Source organism: Prionailurus viverrinus, chromosome F2 (genome assembly GCF_022837055.1).
Source record: "Prionailurus viverrinus isolate Anna chromosome F2, UM_Priviv_1.0, whole genome shotgun sequence".
NCBI classification, from domain to species: Eukaryota; Metazoa; Chordata; class Mammalia; order Carnivora; family Felidae; genus Prionailurus; species Prionailurus viverrinus.
In genome coordinates this window covers 41,087,497-41,110,116 of record NC_062578.1, presented here as the reverse complement: position 1 = coordinate 41,110,116, position 22,620 = coordinate 41,087,497, and the positions used below count along the sequence as shown (strand labels likewise).

General features: G+C 41.1%; 1 protein-coding gene across 2 annotated transcripts in view; it reads left to right on the top strand.

Annotated features, from left to right (window-relative positions):
• Window positions 1-22,620, top strand: part of CDH17 (cadherin 17) — a 113,661-nt gene that overhangs the window by 68,052 nt on the left and 22,989 nt on the right. For both annotated transcript variants that reach the window (XM_047842399.1, XM_047842398.1), the window contains exons 4-12: window positions 2,522-2,656; window positions 3,569-3,707; window positions 6,137-6,295; window positions 6,399-6,598; window positions 9,130-9,261; window positions 9,567-9,717; window positions 15,776-15,991; window positions 20,024-20,100; window positions 21,988-22,179. In XM_047842399.1, the coding sequence (XP_047698355.1) occupies window positions 2,522-2,656; window positions 3,569-3,707; window positions 6,137-6,295; window positions 6,399-6,598; window positions 9,130-9,261; window positions 9,567-9,717; window positions 15,776-15,991; window positions 20,024-20,100; window positions 21,988-22,179 (1,401 nt within the window). The remainder of the gene's footprint in view (window positions 1-2,521; window positions 2,657-3,568; window positions 3,708-6,136; window positions 6,296-6,398; window positions 6,599-9,129; window positions 9,262-9,566; window positions 9,718-15,775; window positions 15,992-20,023; window positions 20,101-21,987; window positions 22,180-22,620) is intronic.

Sequence of the window (22,620 nt, the reverse complement as noted above, 5' to 3'; positions counted from 1 at the left end):
TGGTAGTTTATGTTTCTAGGAATATGTCCATTTCTTCCATATTGACAATTTGTTGGCATATTAATTGCTCATAATGTTCTTTTTTATTGTTTGTATTTCTGCAGTGTTGATTGTAATCTTTCCTCTTTCATTCATTATTTGGGTCCTTTTTCTTTTTGATAAATCTGGCTAGAGGTTTATCAATTCTGTTAATTTTTTCAAGGAAACAGCTCCTAGTTTTGTTGATCTGTTCTATTGTTTTTTCGATTTCCGTATCATTGATTTCTGCTCTAATCTTTATTATTATTTCCCTTCTTCTGCTGGTTTTGGGCTTCATTTGCTGTTGTTTTCCCAGATCTTTCAGTTGTGTGGCTGGGTTGTGTTTTTGAGACCTTTCTTCCTTCTTTAGGAAGGCCTGGATTGCTATGTACTTCCTCCTTAGACTGCCTTTGCTGCTTCCAGAGGTTTTGGACTGTTGTGTTTTCATTTTCATTGGCTTCCATATACTTTTTAATTTCCTTTTTAATTTCTTGGTTAAGCCATTCATTCTTTAGTAGGATGTTTAACCTCCAAGAATTTGTGGTCTTTCCAAATTTTTTCTTGTGATTGATTTCAAGTTTCATAGTTTTGTGGTCTGAAAATATGCATGATATGATATTGATCTTTCTGTACTTGTTGAGGGCTGATTTGTGACCTAGTATGTGATCTATTCTGATCTATTCTGGAGAGTATTCCATGTGTACTGGGAAGAATGTGAATTCTACTTTAGGATGAAATGTTCTGAATATATCTATTAAGTCCATCAGGTGCAGTATGTCATTAAAAGCCATTGTTTCCTTGTTGATTTTTCTGCTTAGATGATCTGTCCATTGCTATAAGTGGGATGTTAAAGTCCCCTACTGTTATGGTATTATTATCAATGAGTTTCTTTCTGTTTGTGCTAATTAATTTATATATTTGGGTGTTCCAAGTTGGGGTCATATATATTTACAGTTGTTAGATCTCCTTGGTGGATAGACCCCTTAATTATGACATAATACACTTCATCTCTTGTTACAGGCTTTGTTTTAATATCTAGTTTGTCTGATGAAATATGGCTACTCTGGCTTTCCTTTGAAATCCATTATATTATACGTGAATTTTCAATTTTTTAAAATTTAATTCTTAAAAAAAATTTATTATTTATTTTTTTAAATGTTTATTTACTTTTGAGACAGAGAGAGACAGAGCATGTGCTGAGCATGGGAGGGGCAGAGAGAGAGGGAGACACAGAATCGGAAGCAGGCTCCAGGCTCTGAGCTGCCAGCACAGTCTGATGTGGGGCTCAAACCCATGAATCATAAGATCATGACCTGAACCATAGTTGGACTCCTAACTGACTGAGCAACCCAGGGATCCCATGAAATTTCTATTCTTGTGGTCTTAAAAGTGCTATAACTATTCCATGAATAATTACTGATATTTTCTTCACTTCTGAAAAATCAATTAGGATTGTCATATAGAATTTTATCAAGTTGAAGCCACTTTTAAATTGCTTTCTTAACATTCAAGTGTCTCTTAACCTTTGTCATAATGTTTAGAAGAACCAAATGACATCTTTTTTTAATCTTAGAAATCACGTTATCCCTTTTAATGTTTCTTTTCTTTTTTTTAGTATAATTTATCGCCAAATTGGCTAACATACAGTGTGTGCAGTGTGCTCTTGGTTTTGGGGGTAGATTCCCGTGGTTCACCGCTTACATACAACACCCAGTGCTCATCCCAACAAGTGCTCTCCTCAATGCCCATCACCCATTTAGAAGCCGATAATGTTAGGGCACCTGGGTGGCTCAGTTGGTTAAGTGTCTGACTTTGGCTCAGGTCATGATCTCACAGTTTGTGGGTTCGAGCCCTGTGTCAGGCTCTGCACTGGTGGTGAAAAGTCTGCTTGGGATTTTCTCTCTCTCCCTCTCTCTGCCCCTTACCCACTTGTGCTCTCTCTCCCTCTCAAAATAAATGAATAAACTTAAAAAAAAAAAAGAAGCTGGTAATGTTATAGCTTTCAGATATTCTCAGAAAAATCTCATCTAACTACAGCCACAATTTAAAGCATCAATTTGCTTTTATCAACGTGTTAAATTATATCATACATTGTTTCTTGAGGAAATGTATTTTAAAAGATAGTTAATATTCAAGTGGACATTTATTTATTTATTTATTTTAATGTTTATTTATTTTTGAGAGAGAGAGAGAGAGAAACAGAGTGTAAGCCAGGAAGGCACAGAGAGTGAGGGAGACACGGAATTGGAAGCAGGCTCTAGGCTCTGAGCTCTCAGCGCAGAACCTAACATGGGGCTCAAACCCATGAACCACAAGATCATGACTTGATCACAAGTTTGATGCCTAACCAACTGAGCCACCCAGAGCAAACTTTTAGAATGCACCACTTTAAAAGCTCAGATCTTATTTAGTGATTGTACAAATGAAAACGTCACCTTTTCTACAAATTCTACAACATTGTTTTTTCCTTACAACCTAATCTGATTTTTGCTTTCTTCCCCAGTTTAAGGCCAATCCTCCTGCTGTGACTTTCAAACTAACTGGAGAGACAGATGGCATATTTCAGATACAACCAGATGGACTTTTGTATCATAACAAAGCCCTGGATAGAGAAACAAGAGCTGTTCACAAACTCCAGGTGAATTGAAACCAGACAAAGGAATCTAACTCCAACCTCTCTGAACATCTTTTATCTTAGAAGAATCACTGGCACCTGCATTTCTTTCACAGAATCCTGTTACGGCTCTTTTGACATTAATGTCATGCTTTGCAAACCTCATTTGTCAATTTTTTACCAACAACAAAGGGATACCCCTTTGGGTATGGCAAAGATACCCTTTTCTTCAGGCTTTTTAACCAGAGCAACCCAATTTAAATTGCCAAGGCCCTCAGAAAGCATTACTTGCCCAAGCATGGCCATGCTCAAGTACCTGGATCAAAACCAAGCCAACCCTTCTCTGATATTCCACTGGTATCTTCCTTTGGTTGTTGTGTGGGTTCTGGATCCACAGAGAAGGCAGCATCAGTGCTAGGACAGACCTCCTGTGGGCCTTGCAAGAAGCAGAAGTAACCAGTGGTCAGAGGATCTGACTAAAGATAACTTCTCCCTCTTTGTCCTCCTTAGTTTTTCATGGTTTGTAGCTGAATACATGGGAATGGCAGAGAGCTAACTGTAGGAAAAAAAAGAACAAGCAAAAGCTTCCTGTCTGGTAACATCTGTTGGCTTTGCAGGTTGACCACTAAAATGCTCTGTAAGAGGACATGACACTTCCACAGCCTTAAGGGTCAAAGTGTTCTTATCTAACTGACTCCAACTATTTAGAAAAGAAGCACGTCTAGTGTCCAGTATACCCTACTGCTGGAAGAACAAAGTCATGATTAGCCAGATTTAACTGATAGGGTCCCTGTTTTAGTACCTCCCAATATAGGGCTTTTATGGGTGTCACAAGGCTATTGGATCTTTGACGTCTAATTTCCTTCAACTGACTTTTGAGTGTGTCATATGAAGTTCAGACTCCTCACGGTGGTTTCCTTTTCCTTTCTACATCAGGTCTCCACCCTGGATGCTTATGGAGCCACAGTGGAGGGCCCAGTTCCCATCACCATAGAAGTGAAGGACATCAATGACAATCGACCCACGTTTCTCCAGCCAAACTATGAAGGCTCAGTAAGACAGAATTCTCGTCCAGGTAAAAGGCAGGAGTCTGGAGATATTTATGGAAAGGTAGAAGAATACCAGGCAGAAGGAGCAGATTTGTATGGCTAACAGCTGCGGCCATCACTCATTAAGCACTTCCTGACATATTTAAATTTCACAACAGTCACCTAGGAGTTAGTTTATTATCTCCATTGCTCTAAGACATGGTTTCTCAGCTTTGGCACTACTGACATCTTGGACCTGATAATCCTCTTTTTGTCAGGGGCTGTTCTGTGCATGTTAGGATGTTTAGCAGCATCCCTGCCATCTACTCACGAGATGCTGTTAGCAACCCCTCTCCCCAAGCTGTGACAATAAAGATGCCTTCAGACATTGCCAAATGTCACCTGGGGGACAAAATCTCTCCAGTTGAGAACTGTGATTCTAGAATGAGCTTTAGAACACCTTAGAGCTGGGAGCACCTGGTGACTCAGTTGGTTGAGCATCTGACTCCTGGTTTTGGCTCGGGTCATGAGTTCATGGTTCGTGGGTTCAAGCCCCATGTTGGGTTCTGCACTGGCAGTGCAGGAGCCTGCTTGGGACTCTCTCTCTCTGCCCCTTTCTGTCTACCCCTCCCCCACTTGCTCTCTGTCTCTCTCTCTCTCTCAAAATAAATAAATAAATAAATAAACAAACAAACAAAAAACTATATAAAAAAAAGAATACCTTAGAGCTCTGAGACACTCAAGAATACTCTAGGGAAGTGAGCTCAGTCTCTTACATTCTCCCAGAAATCTACACGCTTATGGTCACTACTGGCTCCCAGTTCTGTTTTTTCTCTTACTTGCAACTCCTGCTTACAGTCCATCCCTTCACTATGCTTCTACCCTTCATTTACGTTAAAGCCCCTCATCAAGGCATTATTGAAGATTTGGGGAGATGAAGGAGCATTATACCATAATATGAATATGAAGAAAACAAATGTGAATATTAGACTTCTGAGTTTTCATAAAGACTCTTGGCCATTTCCACCAACTCAATGTCAAGTTTCCCTCTGTGTTACTTAATCTTGTATCTCTTTCTTCAGTGCCACTTCTAGTAACTCAGGAAGAACATTTCTTCCACTTTATCATGTGCAGCAATTTCACTTTCTGTCCCTGAGACCACAACCAAAGACTCACTTATGAATTCTGCTAAATAAGAATCTTCTTTTTTTTAATTAAAAAATTTTTTTTAATGTTTTATTTATTTTTGAGACAGAGAGAGACAGAGCATGAGCAGGGGAGGGACAGAGAGAGAGGGAGACACAGAATCGGAAGTAGGCTCCAGGCTCTGAGCTGTCAGCACGAGCCCGATGCGGGGCTTGAACCCACAAACTGTGAGATCATGACCTGAGCCAAAGTCGGACGCTTAACCAAATGAGCCACCCAGGCACCCCAAGAATCTTCTAAGTCTTACCCTTTCTCTCTTCACCAATAGGGTCTTCTAGATCAGTGGTTCCCAAAATTTTTGGTCTCAGGGCTCCTGTGTTCTTTTAAAAATTATTAACAACTCCAAAAATCTTTTGAATATGTGGATTATATCCAGTGATGTGCTGGTAAATGTTTAATAGCTATCTTTCTGAGGGGAGAAGCCCTGATTTGTAACATTTTCCAATTTCTGTGGTATCAATACTCCCAACATGGCTTATTTTAAGGTACCAGTGGTGTTAATAATTGGTTCACAAAGTTTCTGGAAATTCAACCATTGGCTTTCAAGAGCTGGCTCTAGGACATCACTGATTACCAATATTTACCATATTAGAAATTTAAAAAATTAATTCATTGTAAGTAATAATAAACATATTTTAATGAAAATAGCTATTTTTAAGGACAAAAGGAATTATTAAGAATAGCTTTGTTTTAATCTTTGCACATCTTTTTAATAACTGGATTAATTAACTGAAAGCAGTTGGATTCTTGTGTCCTTTTCTGCACCCATTCTGTTGCTATAGGCTGTTTTAGTTGAATCATATGAAGAAAAACAGGCCCCACACAGATATGCAGTTGGAGAAGGGAGGAGTATTGTAATAACATCCTCAGATAACTGTGGATATTCTTTGATACTACACCAGAACTCAACAAGTGGTGGTTTCTTAAAGGCTGGTGACAATGTGAAATCTGAAACTATACCAAAGCCTTTTTTTTGATACTCCTTTATGCTAAAATCCATCAAATTATCTTGTGCTTGACTGGATCTTTTACATGTGCATGACTCCATCAAACCTAAAATAATCTCAAAGACCCCTACAAGTCCCTGGACCATACTTCAAGAAACCCCATCCTAGGGGAAGGAAGCAGAGTAAAGATATATTTCCCCACTGGTATAAATTATGGTACCTTCCCCCATCCTATCTCTGCCTCTTAGAAGATAAAAGTGGCTATGGTTGGTTTGGATTTCAATTAACATATTTTTCCTCTCTGGATATATTTTGTTAAACAGGAAAACCCTTCATGTATGTCAATGCTACAGACCTGGATGACCCAACTACTCCCAATGGTCAGCTTATTTATGAAATTATCATCCAGCTTCCCAAGATCAATGATGTCATGTACTTTCAGATCAACAACAAAACAGGGGCAATTTCCCTTACCCTAGAAGGTAAGTCAAATGATGCCCTCAAAAGACTGAGTCAGGAAGAGGGACCTAGATCTGTGTTACCCTTGGAGACATTTCCTTTTCTCTTCTCTCCTACTTCTCATAGGATCTCGGGAATTGGATCCCATTAAGAATCCTTCCTACAGACTGGTGGTCTCAGTGAAGGACATGGGAGGCCAGAATGATCATTCCTTCAGTGACAGCACATCTGTGAACATTATGGTGAAGGAGAATATTTGGAAAGCACCAGAGCCTGTGGAGATTGTAGAAAACTCAACTGATCCTCACCCCATCAAAATCACTCAGGTAGTGCCCAAGGAATGTCTCCAGACTACGAGATAACTTTCTTTTTTAGTTTATTTATTTATTTTTGAGAGGGAGAGGGAGAGAGGGAGAGAGAGAGAGTGCAAGCAAGGGACACAGACACAGACATGGACACAGAATCTGAAGCAGGCTCCAGGCTCTGAGCTGTCAGCACAGAGCCTGACACAGGGCTTGAACCCACAAACTGCAAGATCATGACTTGAGCCAAAGTCAGATGCTCAACCAACTGAACCACCCAGGCACCCCTCAAGACAATGAGATAAATGGCCTCACTTTGTAGAGGCCCTCTGTCATGGTCTTCACTGATATATTTATTGGGTACATTTTTACATAGCATAATTATAAAACAAACTAAATAGACAAAGTCTCTGGCCCTGAGTCTCTGGAGTTTATTAGTTTATTATCTTGGGTAAACCCTGGACTTTACCAACTTGGATTCAGATACACACACATACACACACATACACAAGCTTTAAAAAAGAATTGTACTCACCTTCCCTTCCAAGTAGATACTACTAATATACATGATTTGAATAGCAGTTGCAAATATTTTTGAAAGACTGCTTCTTATTCTTGTGAGAAAATCTCTATCCAATAGACTCATCCCATCATAGACTGAGGGACAGACACAGGACTGGCCAAGAGTAGGAGTCAAGTAGGCAACCTGTACTCTTGGAGACCACCCTCCTGCGATTCCATCTCCTATATGTGCCTCTACTCTTCATTCAAATGTCCCCCCCTCTTCCCACCTCTGTGGTTGGTGCTCTTACCCTGGGTCCCCTCCTACCTTAGATCCTGGAAATCCACCTTCAGGTCCACCCAGATCTGATATTTTCTGTAAGATCAGGGGGTTCCTTGACGTGAAAACTGTGGGTTAGTGAGAGAGCACTAGATTTTGAAGCAGATAACCAAAACCACATGCCTCCTCCATTATTTTAATGACTGATCATGAATAAGCCATTTAACTCCTCTGAGCCCCAGCTCCTCTTCAATAAAATGGGGATAATAATACCTCTCTTGTTGTTGTGAAGAGTAACTCAGCAACAGTATTTGTGAACATGGATAAAAGGTTTTAATATTATGAGTCTCAGTCTGTAGTTCCCCTAAGATATTTTTCTGAATGATGTTGTTAAGAGGTCCTGGAATGGCCCATCCCATCATACCTATTGTCAATCTTAAAAGGATTTTTATTTATTGAAATATTGAATTAATGAACTTCACCTTCGGGGTGAAAAAAAAGAATGAAAGCAAGAGATATTCTGCTTTATCAGCTAAGAAAATGTGTCAGGACTCACAGCCATGCAAATTTCAGACTTGGGGCCTTTACTAAAAGTCTTATTTATTATGTAGGTTATCCCCACAAGGACTTAGAAATGCTAAAAAGAGCACACGTGTTTATTTGTTCTCAGGGCTGTCAATGTAAAGAAATTCGAGGTGCTGCACCTAATACCCAGGCCTGGGGAAAGTGCTTTGGGTGTCTTGAGACCCAGGAAGAAGAGTAGAGGGAACAGCTCAAGAGAAAAGAAGTCAGACTGAATTTTTAGGACACAAGGGGAGCTCTCTTAGAACCAAGAACATGGTCTTTGGCTTGACAGGAGGGTGGTGTTTAAATAGCTAACAAGGGGCAAGGGTGGTTCCTTGATACCCTTCCCAAGCTGGTCTGAGAGAATAGTTTAGTCTGGAAATTTCTCATAGCCATAGAGAAATTTCTCATAGCCGTAGACATTGTGCCCTGGCTTCCTCACTTATAAAATGGGTATAATAGTCTCTACCTCTCCACCTCATGGGGCTCTTTGAAAATTTAATGAAATCGTACATAAGAGTGTTTAGAATTGTGTCTGGCATGTGGCAGATCCTCTGTAGGTGTTATTATAAGTATTAGAATGTCAGAGAGGCCAGGCTGTGTCTCTAGCAAGTTGACTGATCTTACCATTCAGTTTATTTTTTGCCAAGTTGTTTACGAACAACACTAGGAGTTGGCAGTTATTCTTGTCTTTGGAGTCTCTAAGACTAAATATTTAGGGGATGAATGTGCTTTATTTATGTACTATTTGTCTTACTTAAATAATGGCATGGAGAATAGTTTAGAGTGTCTCCTACTGCTTTTATCATTGCCATTGTTGAGTTTCAGAAACTTGTCCTATGTCACGGATTTGTTCTCAGATAGTACCAGCTGCAAAGTACATTTTGTTTCTTGAACTAATGTTTCATGGATATGAAGTCTCCATGGTCAGACCTCCAAAGGAGCAACCCACAAATTCTTTAAAGATTCACAAAGACCTGCTTTAGAGAAGAAAAACACCCCTGTGTGCTTTTTTTTGAGCAATGTAACTTGGTAAAACAAGAAAACAAAAGGCTTAATTTTGGTTGAGTATGAAGTAGTTCTAGGAAAACGCAGACATAAAAACAAGATCGTCAGAAATTTCAAATTGAAAACCGGAAAATTGTTTATTCCTTTCTGGTTCTCTTGGTCCTGATCTATCTTTTCTCGCAATTCACCCTGGGCCCTGTAGGTGCAGTGGAATGAGCCAGGTGCACAATACTCCTTAGTTGAAAAGGAGAAGCTGTCAACTTTACCGTTTTCAATTGACCAGGAAGGAGGTATTTATGTGACTCAGCCCTTGGACCGTGAAGAAAAGGATTCGGTGAGTAAGTCTGGGAGGAGTTTCACAGATAGCAAGACGGAGTCCAGTGCCTACAGACAACTAAATGCAGAATCGATTTTACATAAAAACAACGACAACCAGAGCCCCAAACCGTGTTCTGGACCCCAGTATATTATTTCTCTCAAAGACATGAGAGCACGCCCACAGATCCAACTCATTTCATTTTTTCTCGTCTTCCAGCTCTAAGTAAATTGAAAATAAAGGGGTAAATCCAAGCTGTTTCCTCTGCCTTTTAAAGGGGATGATGGAGGAGTCCTGTCTTAACACTGATCTTCCTGTTGTAGTATGTTTTTTATGCCGTGGCAAAGGATGAGATGGGAAAACCGCTTGCCTTCCCACTGCAAATTCGTGTAAAAGTGAAAGACATTAATGATAATCCACCTACATGTCCATCTGCGGTGACCGTATTTGAGGTCCAGGAGAATGAAGATATAGGTAAGAAAAGAGAGCTGTTCGAAGCTGTGTAACTCTCCACCATATATTACCTCTGTAAGCCCTTTCTCCTCTCTACCAGGTGGTGGGTGGGCAGGTAAGCCTGGTCGGGGATCGGTTGTCCATGTCTAACACAGCGCAGAGATTGAATACACTTTGGACTCCCATAGGTACAGTATTTTGGCTCAAACGTATGTGGGTGGTGCTCTGAAACTGGAGTTTTATGACTACGACCACCACTATATTGCTACTACTACTACCCATTTACTACTACCAACTACCGCTATTATCATAACCATTTATGGATGCCAGGATCCTGTATACATATATAAGGTTATCTCATGTACAAGGTTGTCCCATCAATTCTTATTTGCCCTTCTGACAATCCGATAAAATCTCGTCAAACTTGCTAAATGATTTAAATGATCATTTACATCCAATGTCAGATACCTTACAATAAGTAAGCACTACGAATGCAAGTTGGCTTTTGACCCTTGATTCTCCCTCTCTAGGAATCAAATAATTGTTCAGGAAGATGGTAGATGAAGCTCAAGTCCTACCTATTTTTGTCCTTTCGTTCTCAATTTGCTTTGTTTCTTTTCACTGTGTTGAATGATAGCTTTGGTTTTGTACAGAGGACAACTGCTGGGAGAACATTATGATGTCTGGGAGGTTTTTTTTTAGCTTTATTTATTTTTAGAGAGGAAGAGAAAGAGCACATGCATGGGAGGGGCAGAGAAAGAGGGGGAGAGAGTCCCAAGCCGGCTCTGTGCTGTTAGCATGGAACCCAATGCGGAGCTCAAATTCACAAACCACAAGATCATGACCTGAGCTGAAACCAAGAGTTGGATGTTTAACTGACTGAGCCACCCGGGTACCCCTGATTTCTGGGAGTTTTAGGACTTCCCTGGATTTAGCACAATGCTTGTCTATTACCCCATGGTAATGAGCCCATTGGTTGAACAGGCTGGCATTTCTTTCTTTCTTTCTTTCTTTCTTTCTTTCTTTCTTTCTTTCTTTCTTTCTTTCTTTTTATTCCTTTCTTTCTTCCTTTCTTTTTAATTTTATTTTTTAAATTTATATCCAAATTAGGGGCGCCTGGGTGGCACAGTCGGTTAGGCATCCGACTTCAGCCAGGTCACGATCTCGCAGTCCGTGAGTTCAAGCCCCGCGTCAGGCTCTGGGCTGATGGCTCGGAGCCTGGAGCCTGTTTCCGATTCTGTGTCTCCCTCTCTCTCTGCCCCTCCCCCGTTCATGCTCTGTCTCTCTCTGTCCCAAAAATAAATTAAAAAAAAGTTGAAAAAAAAATTAATATAAATTTATATCCAAATTAGTTAGCATCTAGTGCAACAATGATTTCAGGAGTAGATTCCTTAATGTCCCTTACCCATTTAGCCCATCCCCCCCTCCCCCAACCCATCCAGTAACCCTCAGTTTGTTCTCCATATTTAAGAGTCTCTTATGGTTTTTCCCCCTCCCTGTTTTTATATTATTTTTGCTCCCCTTCCCTTATGTTCATCTGTTCTGTGTCTTAAAGTCCTCATATGAGTGAAGTCATATGATATTTATCTTTCTCTGGCTGACTAATTTCACTTAGCATAATACCCTCTAGTTTCATCCACATAGTTGCAAATGGCAATATTTCATTCTTTTTGATTGCTGAGTAATACTCCATTGTATATATATACCACATCTTCTTTATCCACTCATCCATCAATGGACATTTGGGCTCTTTCCATACTTTGGCTATTGTTGATAGTGCTGCCATAAACATTGGGGTGCCTGTGTCCCTTCAAAACAGCACACCTGTATCCCTTGGATAAATACCTAGTAGTGCAATTGCTGGGTCATAGGGTAGTTCTATGTTTAATTTTTTGAGGAACCTCCACTGTTTTCCAGAGTGACTGCACCAGTTTGCATTCCCACCAGCAGTGCAAAAGGGTTCCTCTTTCTCAGCATCCTTGCCAAAGTCTGTTGTTGCCTGAGTTGTTAATGTTAGCCATTCTGACAGATGTAAGGTGGTATCTCATTGTGGTTTTGATTTGTATTTCCCTAAAAGATACTTTCTTTAAATTTTATTTATTGAAATAAAATTGTTGTTGCCTGAGTTGTTAATGTTAGCCATTCTGACAGGTGTAAGGTTGTATCTCATGGTGGTTTTGATTTGTATTTCCCTGATGATGAGTGATGTTGAGCAGTTTTTCATGTGTCGGTTGGCCATCTGGATGTTTTCTTTGGAGAAGTGTCTATTCATGTCTTTTGCCTGTTTCCTCACTAGATTATTTGTTTTTTGGGTGTTGAGTTTGATAAGTTCTGTATAGATTTTGGATACTAACCCTTTATCCGATATGTCATTTGCAAATATCTTCTCCCATTCCATCAGTTGCCTTTTGATTTTGCTGATTGTTTCCTTTGCTGTGCAGAAGGTTTTTATTTTGATGAAGTCCCAATAGTTCATTTTTGCTTTTGTTTCCCTGCCTCTGGAGAAATGTTGAGTAAGAAGTTGCTGCAGCCGAGGTCAAAGAGGTTTTTGCTTGCTTTCTTCTTGAGGATTTGGATGACTTCTTGTCTTACGTTTAGGTCTTTCATCCATTTTGAGTTTATTTTTGTGTATGGTGTAAGATAGTGGTCCAGGTTCATTTTTCTTCATGTCACTCTCCAGTTTTCCCAGCACCATTTGCTGAAGAGACCATCTTTATCCCACTGGATATTCTTTCCTGCTTTGTCAAAGATTAGTTGGCCATACGTTTGTGGGTCCATTTCTGGGTTCTCTATTCTCTTCCATTGATCTGAGTGTCTGTGTTTGTGCCACAGGCTGGCATTTCTTGAAATGTTTTTGTCTGTTGTTTTGTGCAAGATTAGACTGCCACTCCTAGGGCCTTGCTGTCCTTGTAAGCAGACCCTCCTATACCTTGTGGACCTTCTTACCATTTTCTTTTGATCTCTCTACTCTTCTTGCTACACATTTTTGGCACAGTGGGTGCCGTTCTGGCAGCTTGATGAGTACTGCTCCTGTGGCTTATTTGCTCACTGCTCATAGTTTTGTTTTGTTTTTTTCTTTTCTTGCTGTCAGGAGTCCTATATAGGTTACCTATTGTCTGTGTGTTCTGCTCAGGTCCTCTTTTTTTCATTTATTCTAATTCTTGCTGCAGTAGGAAGGGTTAAATGACAGCTTGAAGGATTTTAGTTAATTATAAGGAAGAATCTTCCAACAGTGACAGTTGTGTAAGAATGAAATGTATTACAATAGCCAAGAAATACTTGTGGCATCACCCTTTTTGAAAACCTCCCAAATTTCTGGTCTGTGATGCTAAATGAAGGTAGAGGATCTTTGAAGAACTTTCCAGATGATCACTCAAGTTTTTTTGTTTAGGGCCTAACATTTAGTGTATTAGTTGTCTATTGCTACATAACAAATGTCCCCCAAACTTCACAGTTTCAAACAAATATTTATTATATCAAAGTTTCTGTGAGTCAGGAATCAGAGTGTAGCTCAGTTGGGTACCTTTGATTCAGAGGGGAAGCTTGGGTGTGGGGGGCAGTGAGAGCTCGAAAAATGGTGACCAAGATGAAAGCCAGTATTTTTATAATCTAATCCCTGAGGTGACATCCATCATTTTACCATATTCCATTCATTAGAAGTGAGTCACTAGGCCCAACCCACATTCAAGAGGTGGGGGTTACACCAGGGCATTAATATGGGAGAGGTCATTGGGAACAATTTTAAAAGCTGCCTACCTTTGGGAAGAGGATAGTACTAGCTTTCTGAGACTGGTGAAGAACTCACTGTTGGTAGAATAAACTGTTCAGGGGCCCAGGGGATATTTGCTTCTCTAAAGGTGAGAATTTATTTTGTAGCTATATTTCACAAGGTTTCAAATGGTGGATGTGATGGGCCAGGAATTCTTATAAATCAGCACAGATTGAGTCTGTTCTCTATATTTAGCCTAAACAAAGATTTAGTATCTTTAGTGTCTTTTATTAGCCAAAATCTCGTAGGACTCATGTCCCCAAGTTTTAGCAATGCCAATATTAATTCTGAAATCCCACTCGTTACCAAGTTCTATGTGCTCATACAGGAAATTTCGTTTCTCGTAAAAGCCCCACCTCCCTGCCCCACCTGCCTCAACTATTTCTGAGTGCCCCAAGAGATGCTGTATATACCTCTGAATCAATTCAGGCTGCCACCTGCCCCTTTGTCACTCAGAGACATGGCCCTCCTTTTACTTCTGGCCCACCCAAAACGTTCTCTGCTCCCACTAAGTAGCATCCTCTGCTGGAATTTCCCCAGTCACTGATGTTGATAGTCCTCATGGTGACTCTGACAGCTGGAATTTTCCTGTGGGGTGGGAGAAGAACAGTGTCCTCTGTGTTACACTTACTTGCTGAGAGGAAAGGTCCAAGGCAGGGCTGCTCAGACCACAAAGGATCACAGAATTTAGTAAGATACTCTTTCATTCCAACACACATATTTTTAAGGGCAGATGTATGCCACAAAGGTGACTTGGTTATAATGGACTCAGAAATAGCAGCTACTGCCATATTAGATAAATATTTGCCTATGCCCTGTAGATCATAATGCCCCCTCCCCAGCCCATGAGACACATCTACATGTGTCTGGTTCCATTATAGACAAAACATACATACTTCTCTACCTCTCCTGTCAAAAAAAAATCTCTAAATTTCCATGTAAGTCAGTTGATGCAGATTGATTGGGGAAGGGGTAAAACTTAACTCCACAACTGGGATGTATTCAAATTTTAGCCCCAAGATGGAACTTTTACTGCATGTTGAGAAACCCACAGTTCTCATTTCACAGAGCAAGATGATCCAGAACCTATTAGAACTCACTCAGAACTAGAGGGAGCAGTGAGTCATAGCCTCTGACTTCTGGAACTCCCTGGACCAAAACACTCACTAGCATAAAATACATGGGGCTATAAACTGCACCAAGCTGGGGGATGTGTGCCTGTTCTTTGCCCTGTGTTATCTTTGGGGTGGGGTCAGTCTCTGCAACCAATGCATAAAGTTGCTTAGAAGCAAGCCACAGTTGGCTCAGCCTTGTTTCGTTGCGCCATTTGTCTTGTCTATTAGTGTCCAAGGGGGGCCATAACAAATGACCACAAAGTTGGTGCCTTCAAACAACAGAAATGTATTCTCTCACAGTTCTGGAGGCTAGAAGTCTAAAATCAAGGTGCCAGCCATGAGGGAATTCTTTCTTGCCTCTTCTAGCTTCTGGTGGCTCCTGGCATTCCTTGACTGCTTAAGGTGTCACTCTAGTCTTTGCCTCCTCCTTCACGTGGCCACCTCCTCTGTGTGTGTCTTGTGTCTTCCCTTCTTCTAATAAGAACAGCAATCACTGGATTTAGCCTACTCTAAATTCAGGATGATTTCATCTCAAGATCCTTAACTAGTTACATCTGCAAAGACTCTATTTCCAAATAAGGTCACATTTGAGGTTTCAGGTGGACATGAATTTTTGTAGGACACTATTTGCTATGGGCTGAATTGTGTCCCCTCTAAAACGCATATGGTGAAATCCTCAGTATGTCAAAGGAGAAATATTATTTAGAACTAGGTTCGTTAAAGAGGTAGTTAAGTTGAAATGCTTCCATTAGTGTGGGTCTTAATCTAATATGAATGGTGTCATTCTAAGAAGAGAAAATCTGGACTCGGACATGTACAGAGGACTGGCTATGTGAAGACATGGGAAGACAGACATCTGGAAACCAAGGAGAGAAGTCTTAGAACCAACCAACCCTGCTAACATCTTGATCTCAGATCTTTAGCCTTCAGAAACTGTGAGAAAATAAAGTTCTGTTGCTAAATCTATCCAACCTGTGGTACTTTGTTATGCTGGCCCTGTCAGACTAATATACTCCTCGATGTACTACACTATGGAAAGAGTGAGAAGAACCAAATAAATCTAAGAACTTTAGTCTGCTACTCAAAGTTATTTACAGCACTTTCTAGGAAACTGCTTATCCAGTGAAACCCTTTTTAATACAGTAGATTAAATAGAGCCTGTAATGGATGGATTCACTTTATTCCTTCTCCACAGGTAGCAATATTGGGACTTTTATTGGCCATGACATGGATGAAGAAAATACTGCCAGCAGTGTTTTAGTATACAAAATTGTGGATCAAATTCCCAAACTTCCCAAGGAAGGACTCTTCCTGGTCCAAACCTACTCGGGAGTGGTCCAGTTGGCTGGGCAGTCCTTGAAGAAGCAAGACACTCCGCAGTACAATTTGACAATAGAGGTGTCTGACAAAGGTTAGTATCATGTTCACAGTCAAAAGTGAAATACTGTTTTCCTTCTAGTTGCGATTTGTTAAGCTGCTCTAATGCCTGGGTGTATTACAGAATGCCATTTGAGAGTTCTTCCTTCCTTTATAAAACACACATGGAACATAGAGGGAGTTGGCCCAACATGGTAAAGGCCAGAGTTACAGTTCAGGCATCAGAACCATTAGACCACAATACAAACCTAACCTTGAATGGAGGAGAGAAGGAAAGAAGGCTGGTGGGAGTACCATAGAGCATTAAGAGTAAAAAAAAAAAAAAAAAAAGGAAAAAATGAAAAGTTGGCCAAGGTCATTGAGGAGTCCAAGGTTAGCCATCAAAAGAGTCTATGATCTCCTTGAACATGCCTGCCTTGGCATGCCTGCCTTGCTCGGACACTGGCTGGGGCAGCCCATGGGAAGTGAGGCCTCAGTGCAAACGTGCTGATGGATTTCAAAGCACAGCAGCAGGGCCATTGTCAATTAAGTTCCCTGTTGTTGGAAGTCAGCAAGGCACGTTCTCATGGCTGCTGTGATCACGAACCAGCCTATTAATTGTATTTTTCTATTCTCCCTTTCAGACTCCAAAGACTCTATTGTATGAAAGTGGGGGAGCAATACATTTGGGGGAGTTCTGTTTTCTCTCAGCTTCCAGTTGGCCGTGTGATATCACCAGGAGACATTGTTCCTTATTCCCGTACAATTTCAAAGCAAGTGGTTCTTAATCTTTGTCAGTCCCAGGACCCTTTGAAACTCTGATGAAAACGGCGCATTCTCTAAGAAACGCACACATTTTCAGACAAGTGTGCAGAGACATACAAAAACACATGTATTCATAGCCAGATTTATTTGAGGGGCACACACACTCCTAGGTTAAGAATCTTTCTTTGAGTTAACTAGCACCGAATGTCACACGACCAATAGTTCAGTAACTGTTGAGCTGGGAGTCATAGATCATATAGGCACAGAGGAGAAGAGAGCATCATTTGACACCACTCTTCACCTTTCCCCCTTTATATGGATATTGATATACTGAAGAGAATTAGGGTTTAATAGGCCTCTACTACAGACTTTTTGGAAGTTAGTAATTTGGCAAATATTGAGGGCCTGATATATGCCTAGCATTATGTTAAGAGGTACAGCAGAAGTGAGTATAATAAATCATCCCTTCCTATGATGAATTAACAGTTTCACGCCTTTAGCCATCCATTCTTTTGGCAAATAGTTATTGAGCGCTTACCTTGCATAAGATACCATTCAAGGTACTGAAGATACATAGATGAATAAGACACAGTGTCTGTCCTCAAGGAGCATTTCATGATAAAGGAGATGGACATGTGAATAAATAAATTACAAGAAACATGTACAAGGTAGCCCATGAAGGAAATGAGTGACTCAGTGGAGAGAGAGGGCAGGTAAGGCTTTCTAAAGGAAGGGGTTTCATTGAACTGAGTTTTGAAGGATGAATATGACAAGTTATAAAATAGTGCAGGGCTTATAGAGGAGAAGAAATTCCATCTGCAAATGCATTGAGACCTGAAGAAATTTGAGGCTGCAAGGGCATAAGGTGGAAATCAGATTACAAATTCTCTATGTTCGTGAGTACATCTATATCAAAAATGTGGACCAGATCATGAAATATATTTATTCATAAATATATATGTGTGTATGTGTGTTGTTGGAATGAAACATTCAATTGTACACTACTCTAGCCTAGAGACTCGGCTTAATTAACATAGTTTTACATAAAATCCTGGCTCACTGTTGGCCCAACTTGAGGTTTGTGCAGAGCAAGGAGCCAGCAAGTTCAGGTCCTGAGACCACCCCTCCTCCATCCTCCCTGCACCAGCCCCGCCCCCCACCACAATGTTAGCTATTCTTGTTGTCTGCAAATATTCCAGGGACTGAGCCCAGCTTTAATCAGTATCCATCATTATAATTCGAATGTTATTAGATCACAAGCCTGGCCTCATGTCCAGTGCTTTGAACACTATTCATGCCTGAGTGTGTTTGTCAGGATCCTAGCAGCAAACAGTTCCTCAAAAAGAATAACCAAGAAGAGTTTAAAGAAGGGGTTATTTGCAAAGGTTGAAGGCAAGGTTAAGGGAAAGCAATGGGAGGTGTGAAGCATAACAGACGGCCTGCCTTCCACGGAGGCGGAGGTGGGGTGGGAAGGGGTAAGGGAAGGGAACATTCCCGGAAGGAGCAAGACCTGTACTTGTACCTATAGGAGAGGCTGCTGGCAAAGGGGAACTGCCCCCGACTTCTGTCCTCCCACCCCTCTTCCCATCTCCTGTCACTGCTGCCATTGGCAGCACCCAGGGTGTCCACCATGTAGTTAGTTTCTGAGGTCAGCCTCCCAGGGCACAGAGCAGGGTGAAGGGTGGAGAGCAGACAGAGAGAGCAAAGGGAGCATATGGATTTGAATCCTGGCTCAACCACTAGTTAGTGTGTGACCTCGGTTAGCTTATCTAGCTTTTCTTTTTTTTTTTTTTTTTTTCAACGTTTATTTATTTTTGGGACAGAGAGAGACAGAGCATGAACGGGGGAGGGGCAGAGAGAGAGGGAGACACAGAATCGGAAACAGGCTCCAGGCTCTGAGCCATCAGCCCAGAGCCTGACGCGGGGCTCGAACTCAGGGACGGCGAGATCGTGACCTGGCTGAAGTCGGACGCTTAACCGACTGCGCCACCCAGGCGCCCCATAGCTTTTCTATCCTGTGGTGTCCTCATTTGTGAACTAAATGAGAATGATGATAGTACTTACGTCATGAAATTAGCCTGAAGATGAAATGAGTAATGCTGGTAAAGCACTGATACAATGCTGAAGATTTGCATTGGGATAAGAACCTCAGTTCTGTTGTTATTGACATTTCATTCATTCATTCATTCATTCATTCATTCATTTATATTTAAGAGAGAGAGTGCTCTCTAGTGCAAGTGGGGGAGAGGGGCAGAGGAAGAGAGAGAATCCCAAGCAGCCTCCACGCTCAGTGCAGAGCCTGACACGTGGCTCGATCCCATAACCCTGGGATCATGACTTGAGCCAAAATCAAAAGTTGGATGCTCAACTGACTGAGCCACCCAGGTGCCCAGTTATCAACATTTTATAGAAAAACTAACTGAGGCACAGAGTCCTTGAGTGACACACACCAAGCTCTTACACATCTGGTAAGTGACAGAGTCAGATTTTAACAGTGGGACTCCAGAGCCCTGAGTCTTAGCCATTATACAACATAATATATCATGGCTTAGAACCATGGGGACCCCAGAAAAGAAACTGTCACGTTGTTCCTCACTCTGGATATTTCCCTGGGCACCCCATTTCCATCTGTATTCTGTGTTCCTCTTGGACCTAGGTTGAACCTGCTCTCTCTGACCAGATATTTGAATAGTCAAACCCACCCTCAAAGCCTGTGTTATTTCCCAAAGGGTTCCAAAGGGTCAGCTACCTCTGACCCCCTCTCACCTCCTACAGGCTGGATAGCCAGGCTTTTTGAAGAGGGCTAACTGTAACACTTCCTCCCTCATTTGGAGGAAAGGGAACAGGCACCCGACTTTCCCACCATAGAGGACAGAGAAGCAGGATGGTAAGTACTGGAAGTGTTCAGAGAAGGAAAGACAGCTAGCTGGGCTATTCAGGGAAGGCTTTCTGGAAAGACAGTTTTGCACTAGGCTTTGAAGGCTACAAAAGTTTCACTAGTTAGAAAAGAGAGGTTGGTTGCTTCACAGGAAAAAAACCCAAACTGCCTTGATCAGGACAAGCCTTACCGAGGAAGGGGCATGTGTTCATGTGCCTGGAGCGCCCAGAGGAACTTCTTCCAGGGCTTTCTCCAGCCTCCTTTTGGTGACCTGCTTGTGGGTACAGGTGGGAGCAGAGAATTCTGTTTCCACAAAAACTGCATGTCAGTAGCAGAATTCTGGCTGTGGCTGTCACTTGCCTTGCCAATGCTTTTCTTGCAGATTTCTAATTTTAATGCATGATTTCTAACGAAAAATTATTGTCATATGACTTTGCCTTTCAGATTTCAAAACCCTCTGTCACGTGGAGATCAATGTTATTGATATCAATGATCAGATCCCCATCTTTGAAAAATCAGATGTGAGTAGTTTTCATCTGTTGTTTCTTTATTTTGTTCATATTACTTGACCCTTACTTCTGCGATAAAGACACTGTAAGTAGTTAGGAAAAATTCCAGACTTTAAAGGTAGCTTTAGGCAAACTGGTAACAAACCCAGACACCATCTTCAGTGGAAATCTTCAGGGAACAATAGCATTCACTGTTATAGTATATAACAGCGTTTATAAACAGAATTTTATAAACTTCTACCAATGGCTCATTTCTTCCAGGGCTTGCTTAAAAGCTGCACCCGCAATCTTTGTCAAATGGAATGGAGTTGAATGGCTAATTGCAATTTGTCATTATATAATGTGTGACAATAAATGGTCTCAGACCAGCATTTTTAGTCAAAAATGTGATGTTTGGAATATTGGCACTTTCCACTCCTTTTGCAATAATTGAGTAAGAGAAAGGAGAAGAAAAACTAACCTCTCGGTTAAGCTCAAGAAGGATGTGCTTAAGACATTTGCAAGAATTACGAAAATTGGTCAGAAAAAGCAGGAGAAAAAGGATCAGTAGAGAACGTCAAGAAAAATATTTCACATATTTTGATTTGGGCTTTAAACTTGGGGTGGTTTTACCACTGCTTCCCTTAAAAGGGATGTCTCTCTTTATTCTAGAGCAGAGGGAAGCCCATTTGACTAGATTGTTAGGTCATGTTTGAAGTCAGTTATGGGACGGTCCAGAGCCCTGTGATGATGATCACAAATCAAAATAGGGACAAGGCTGTGACAAAGAAAGGGAATTGATGTATGAGAGGGTTTGGGGTGGCAAGAGGTGTGACTGAATATAACTTGTGTAGCAGGCACTGGGGCTACACAAGCATGGGGTAAGGAACCCCTTCCTTCTCAGTCTCCAGGAGCCCTTCCTTGTGTTGTGGTTTCCTTCTGGTCCATCTGGACAGTGCTTTCACACTGAGGACAAGAACACCCTGCTTTGAGAGTTGGAAATACAAACTGGGCTCTTGAGAGAGTGAGTGGGCTTCTGTCATTGCCCCATTACCATCTTTAAGATCATGATGCCGAGAGAGATGATCGGGGGATTTTCAGTGGAGATGGTCTAGGTCAGTGAATAAGAACACAGGCTTTGGAACTGGACAAGCATGGGCTTGAGTCCCAATTCTGTGACTCACTATCTGTGTGCTCTTGGGTGGGGTTTACCCTTCCAATCTTTTGTTTTTCTGTCAAATGGAAATGATAATATAGCTACTCAATGGAGTGTTTTATTGCTTATCTTTATTGAGTACTTATGTGCCAGGCATTCAGGGGGTTTACATGCTTTATCTCTCTCAATCCCCACAGCAAGCAGGAAGTAGGTCCTACTATTATTTTCATTAGACAGATGATCACCTGTGACGTAAGGAAATTAGATGACTTGCTTCCAGTCACCTGGCTCCTGAGTGGCAAGCCTAGGATTCATCCCCAGGCTGTTTGACTCCAAAGTTCAGGCTCTTACCCTCTATTCCTTGGTGGATTACAGATGAACTAAAATAACGTATGTAAAGTGCCTGCCACAATTTAGGTACTCAACACATAGTAGCTATTTATTTATATGATCACTAGTATAATAATTTCAGTTAGTAAACATATTGGATGTGAGAAGGGGAATCTATTTTAGAGTCCTACCAGTAGCTCTGAGACCTGTTTCTTGGTGCAATGGATATCATTCTACAAGTATGAATGAAGTCAAAATCAACTGCACCAAATTTATCAGTAGGAAAACATGCTCGGTAAGTATTGATACAAACTATGACGTGTGTTCATTGTGAAACCAAAGAGACAAATTTGCCCTTTGGCAATTGTGCTTGATGACAGAGGACATTCTCGTTTTCTTCTCCTATTTTTTTTTTTTTTTGTTGTTGTTGTTAGTATGGAAACCTGACTCTTGCTGAAGACACAGCCGTTGGGTCCACCATCTTGACCATCCGGGCCACAGACACTGATGAGCCATTTACTGGGAGTTCTAAAATCCTGTATCGTATTATACAGGGAGACAGTGAGGGGCGACTGGGGATTGACACAGATCCCCAAACCAACGCTGGATATGTCATAATTAAAAAGGTAAATAGCCCCGTTAGTGGAAGTTTTCTTTTTGATAAATCAAGTTACTTAGGACGGTGTAAGGATCTATAAGCAGAGGTAATGGATTAGCAGTGACCTTGCAGGTGTAGTGAGGGACTCCTAGGGCATGCAGTCATTCTCATCCACCGGAAAGACAGAAGGCCAAGATTCTAGTTCTGCGTCTGTCACTAACTCAGCAAGTAACCTTTGTGGAGGGAGGGAGGGTTGCCATAGAAGATATATAAAATATAGGATAAATAATATTTTAGAATAAGGGTATCCCATGCAATATTTGGGACCTATTCATACTAAAAATAATGTTTGTTGTTTACCTGATATTCGAATTTAACTAGGTGTTCTATATGTTTAAATCTTGGGAATGGGGAGGTTTTGCTTAGGGCTTTACTTTGCAAGTGTGGGATTTTAGACTGGATGAGCCCT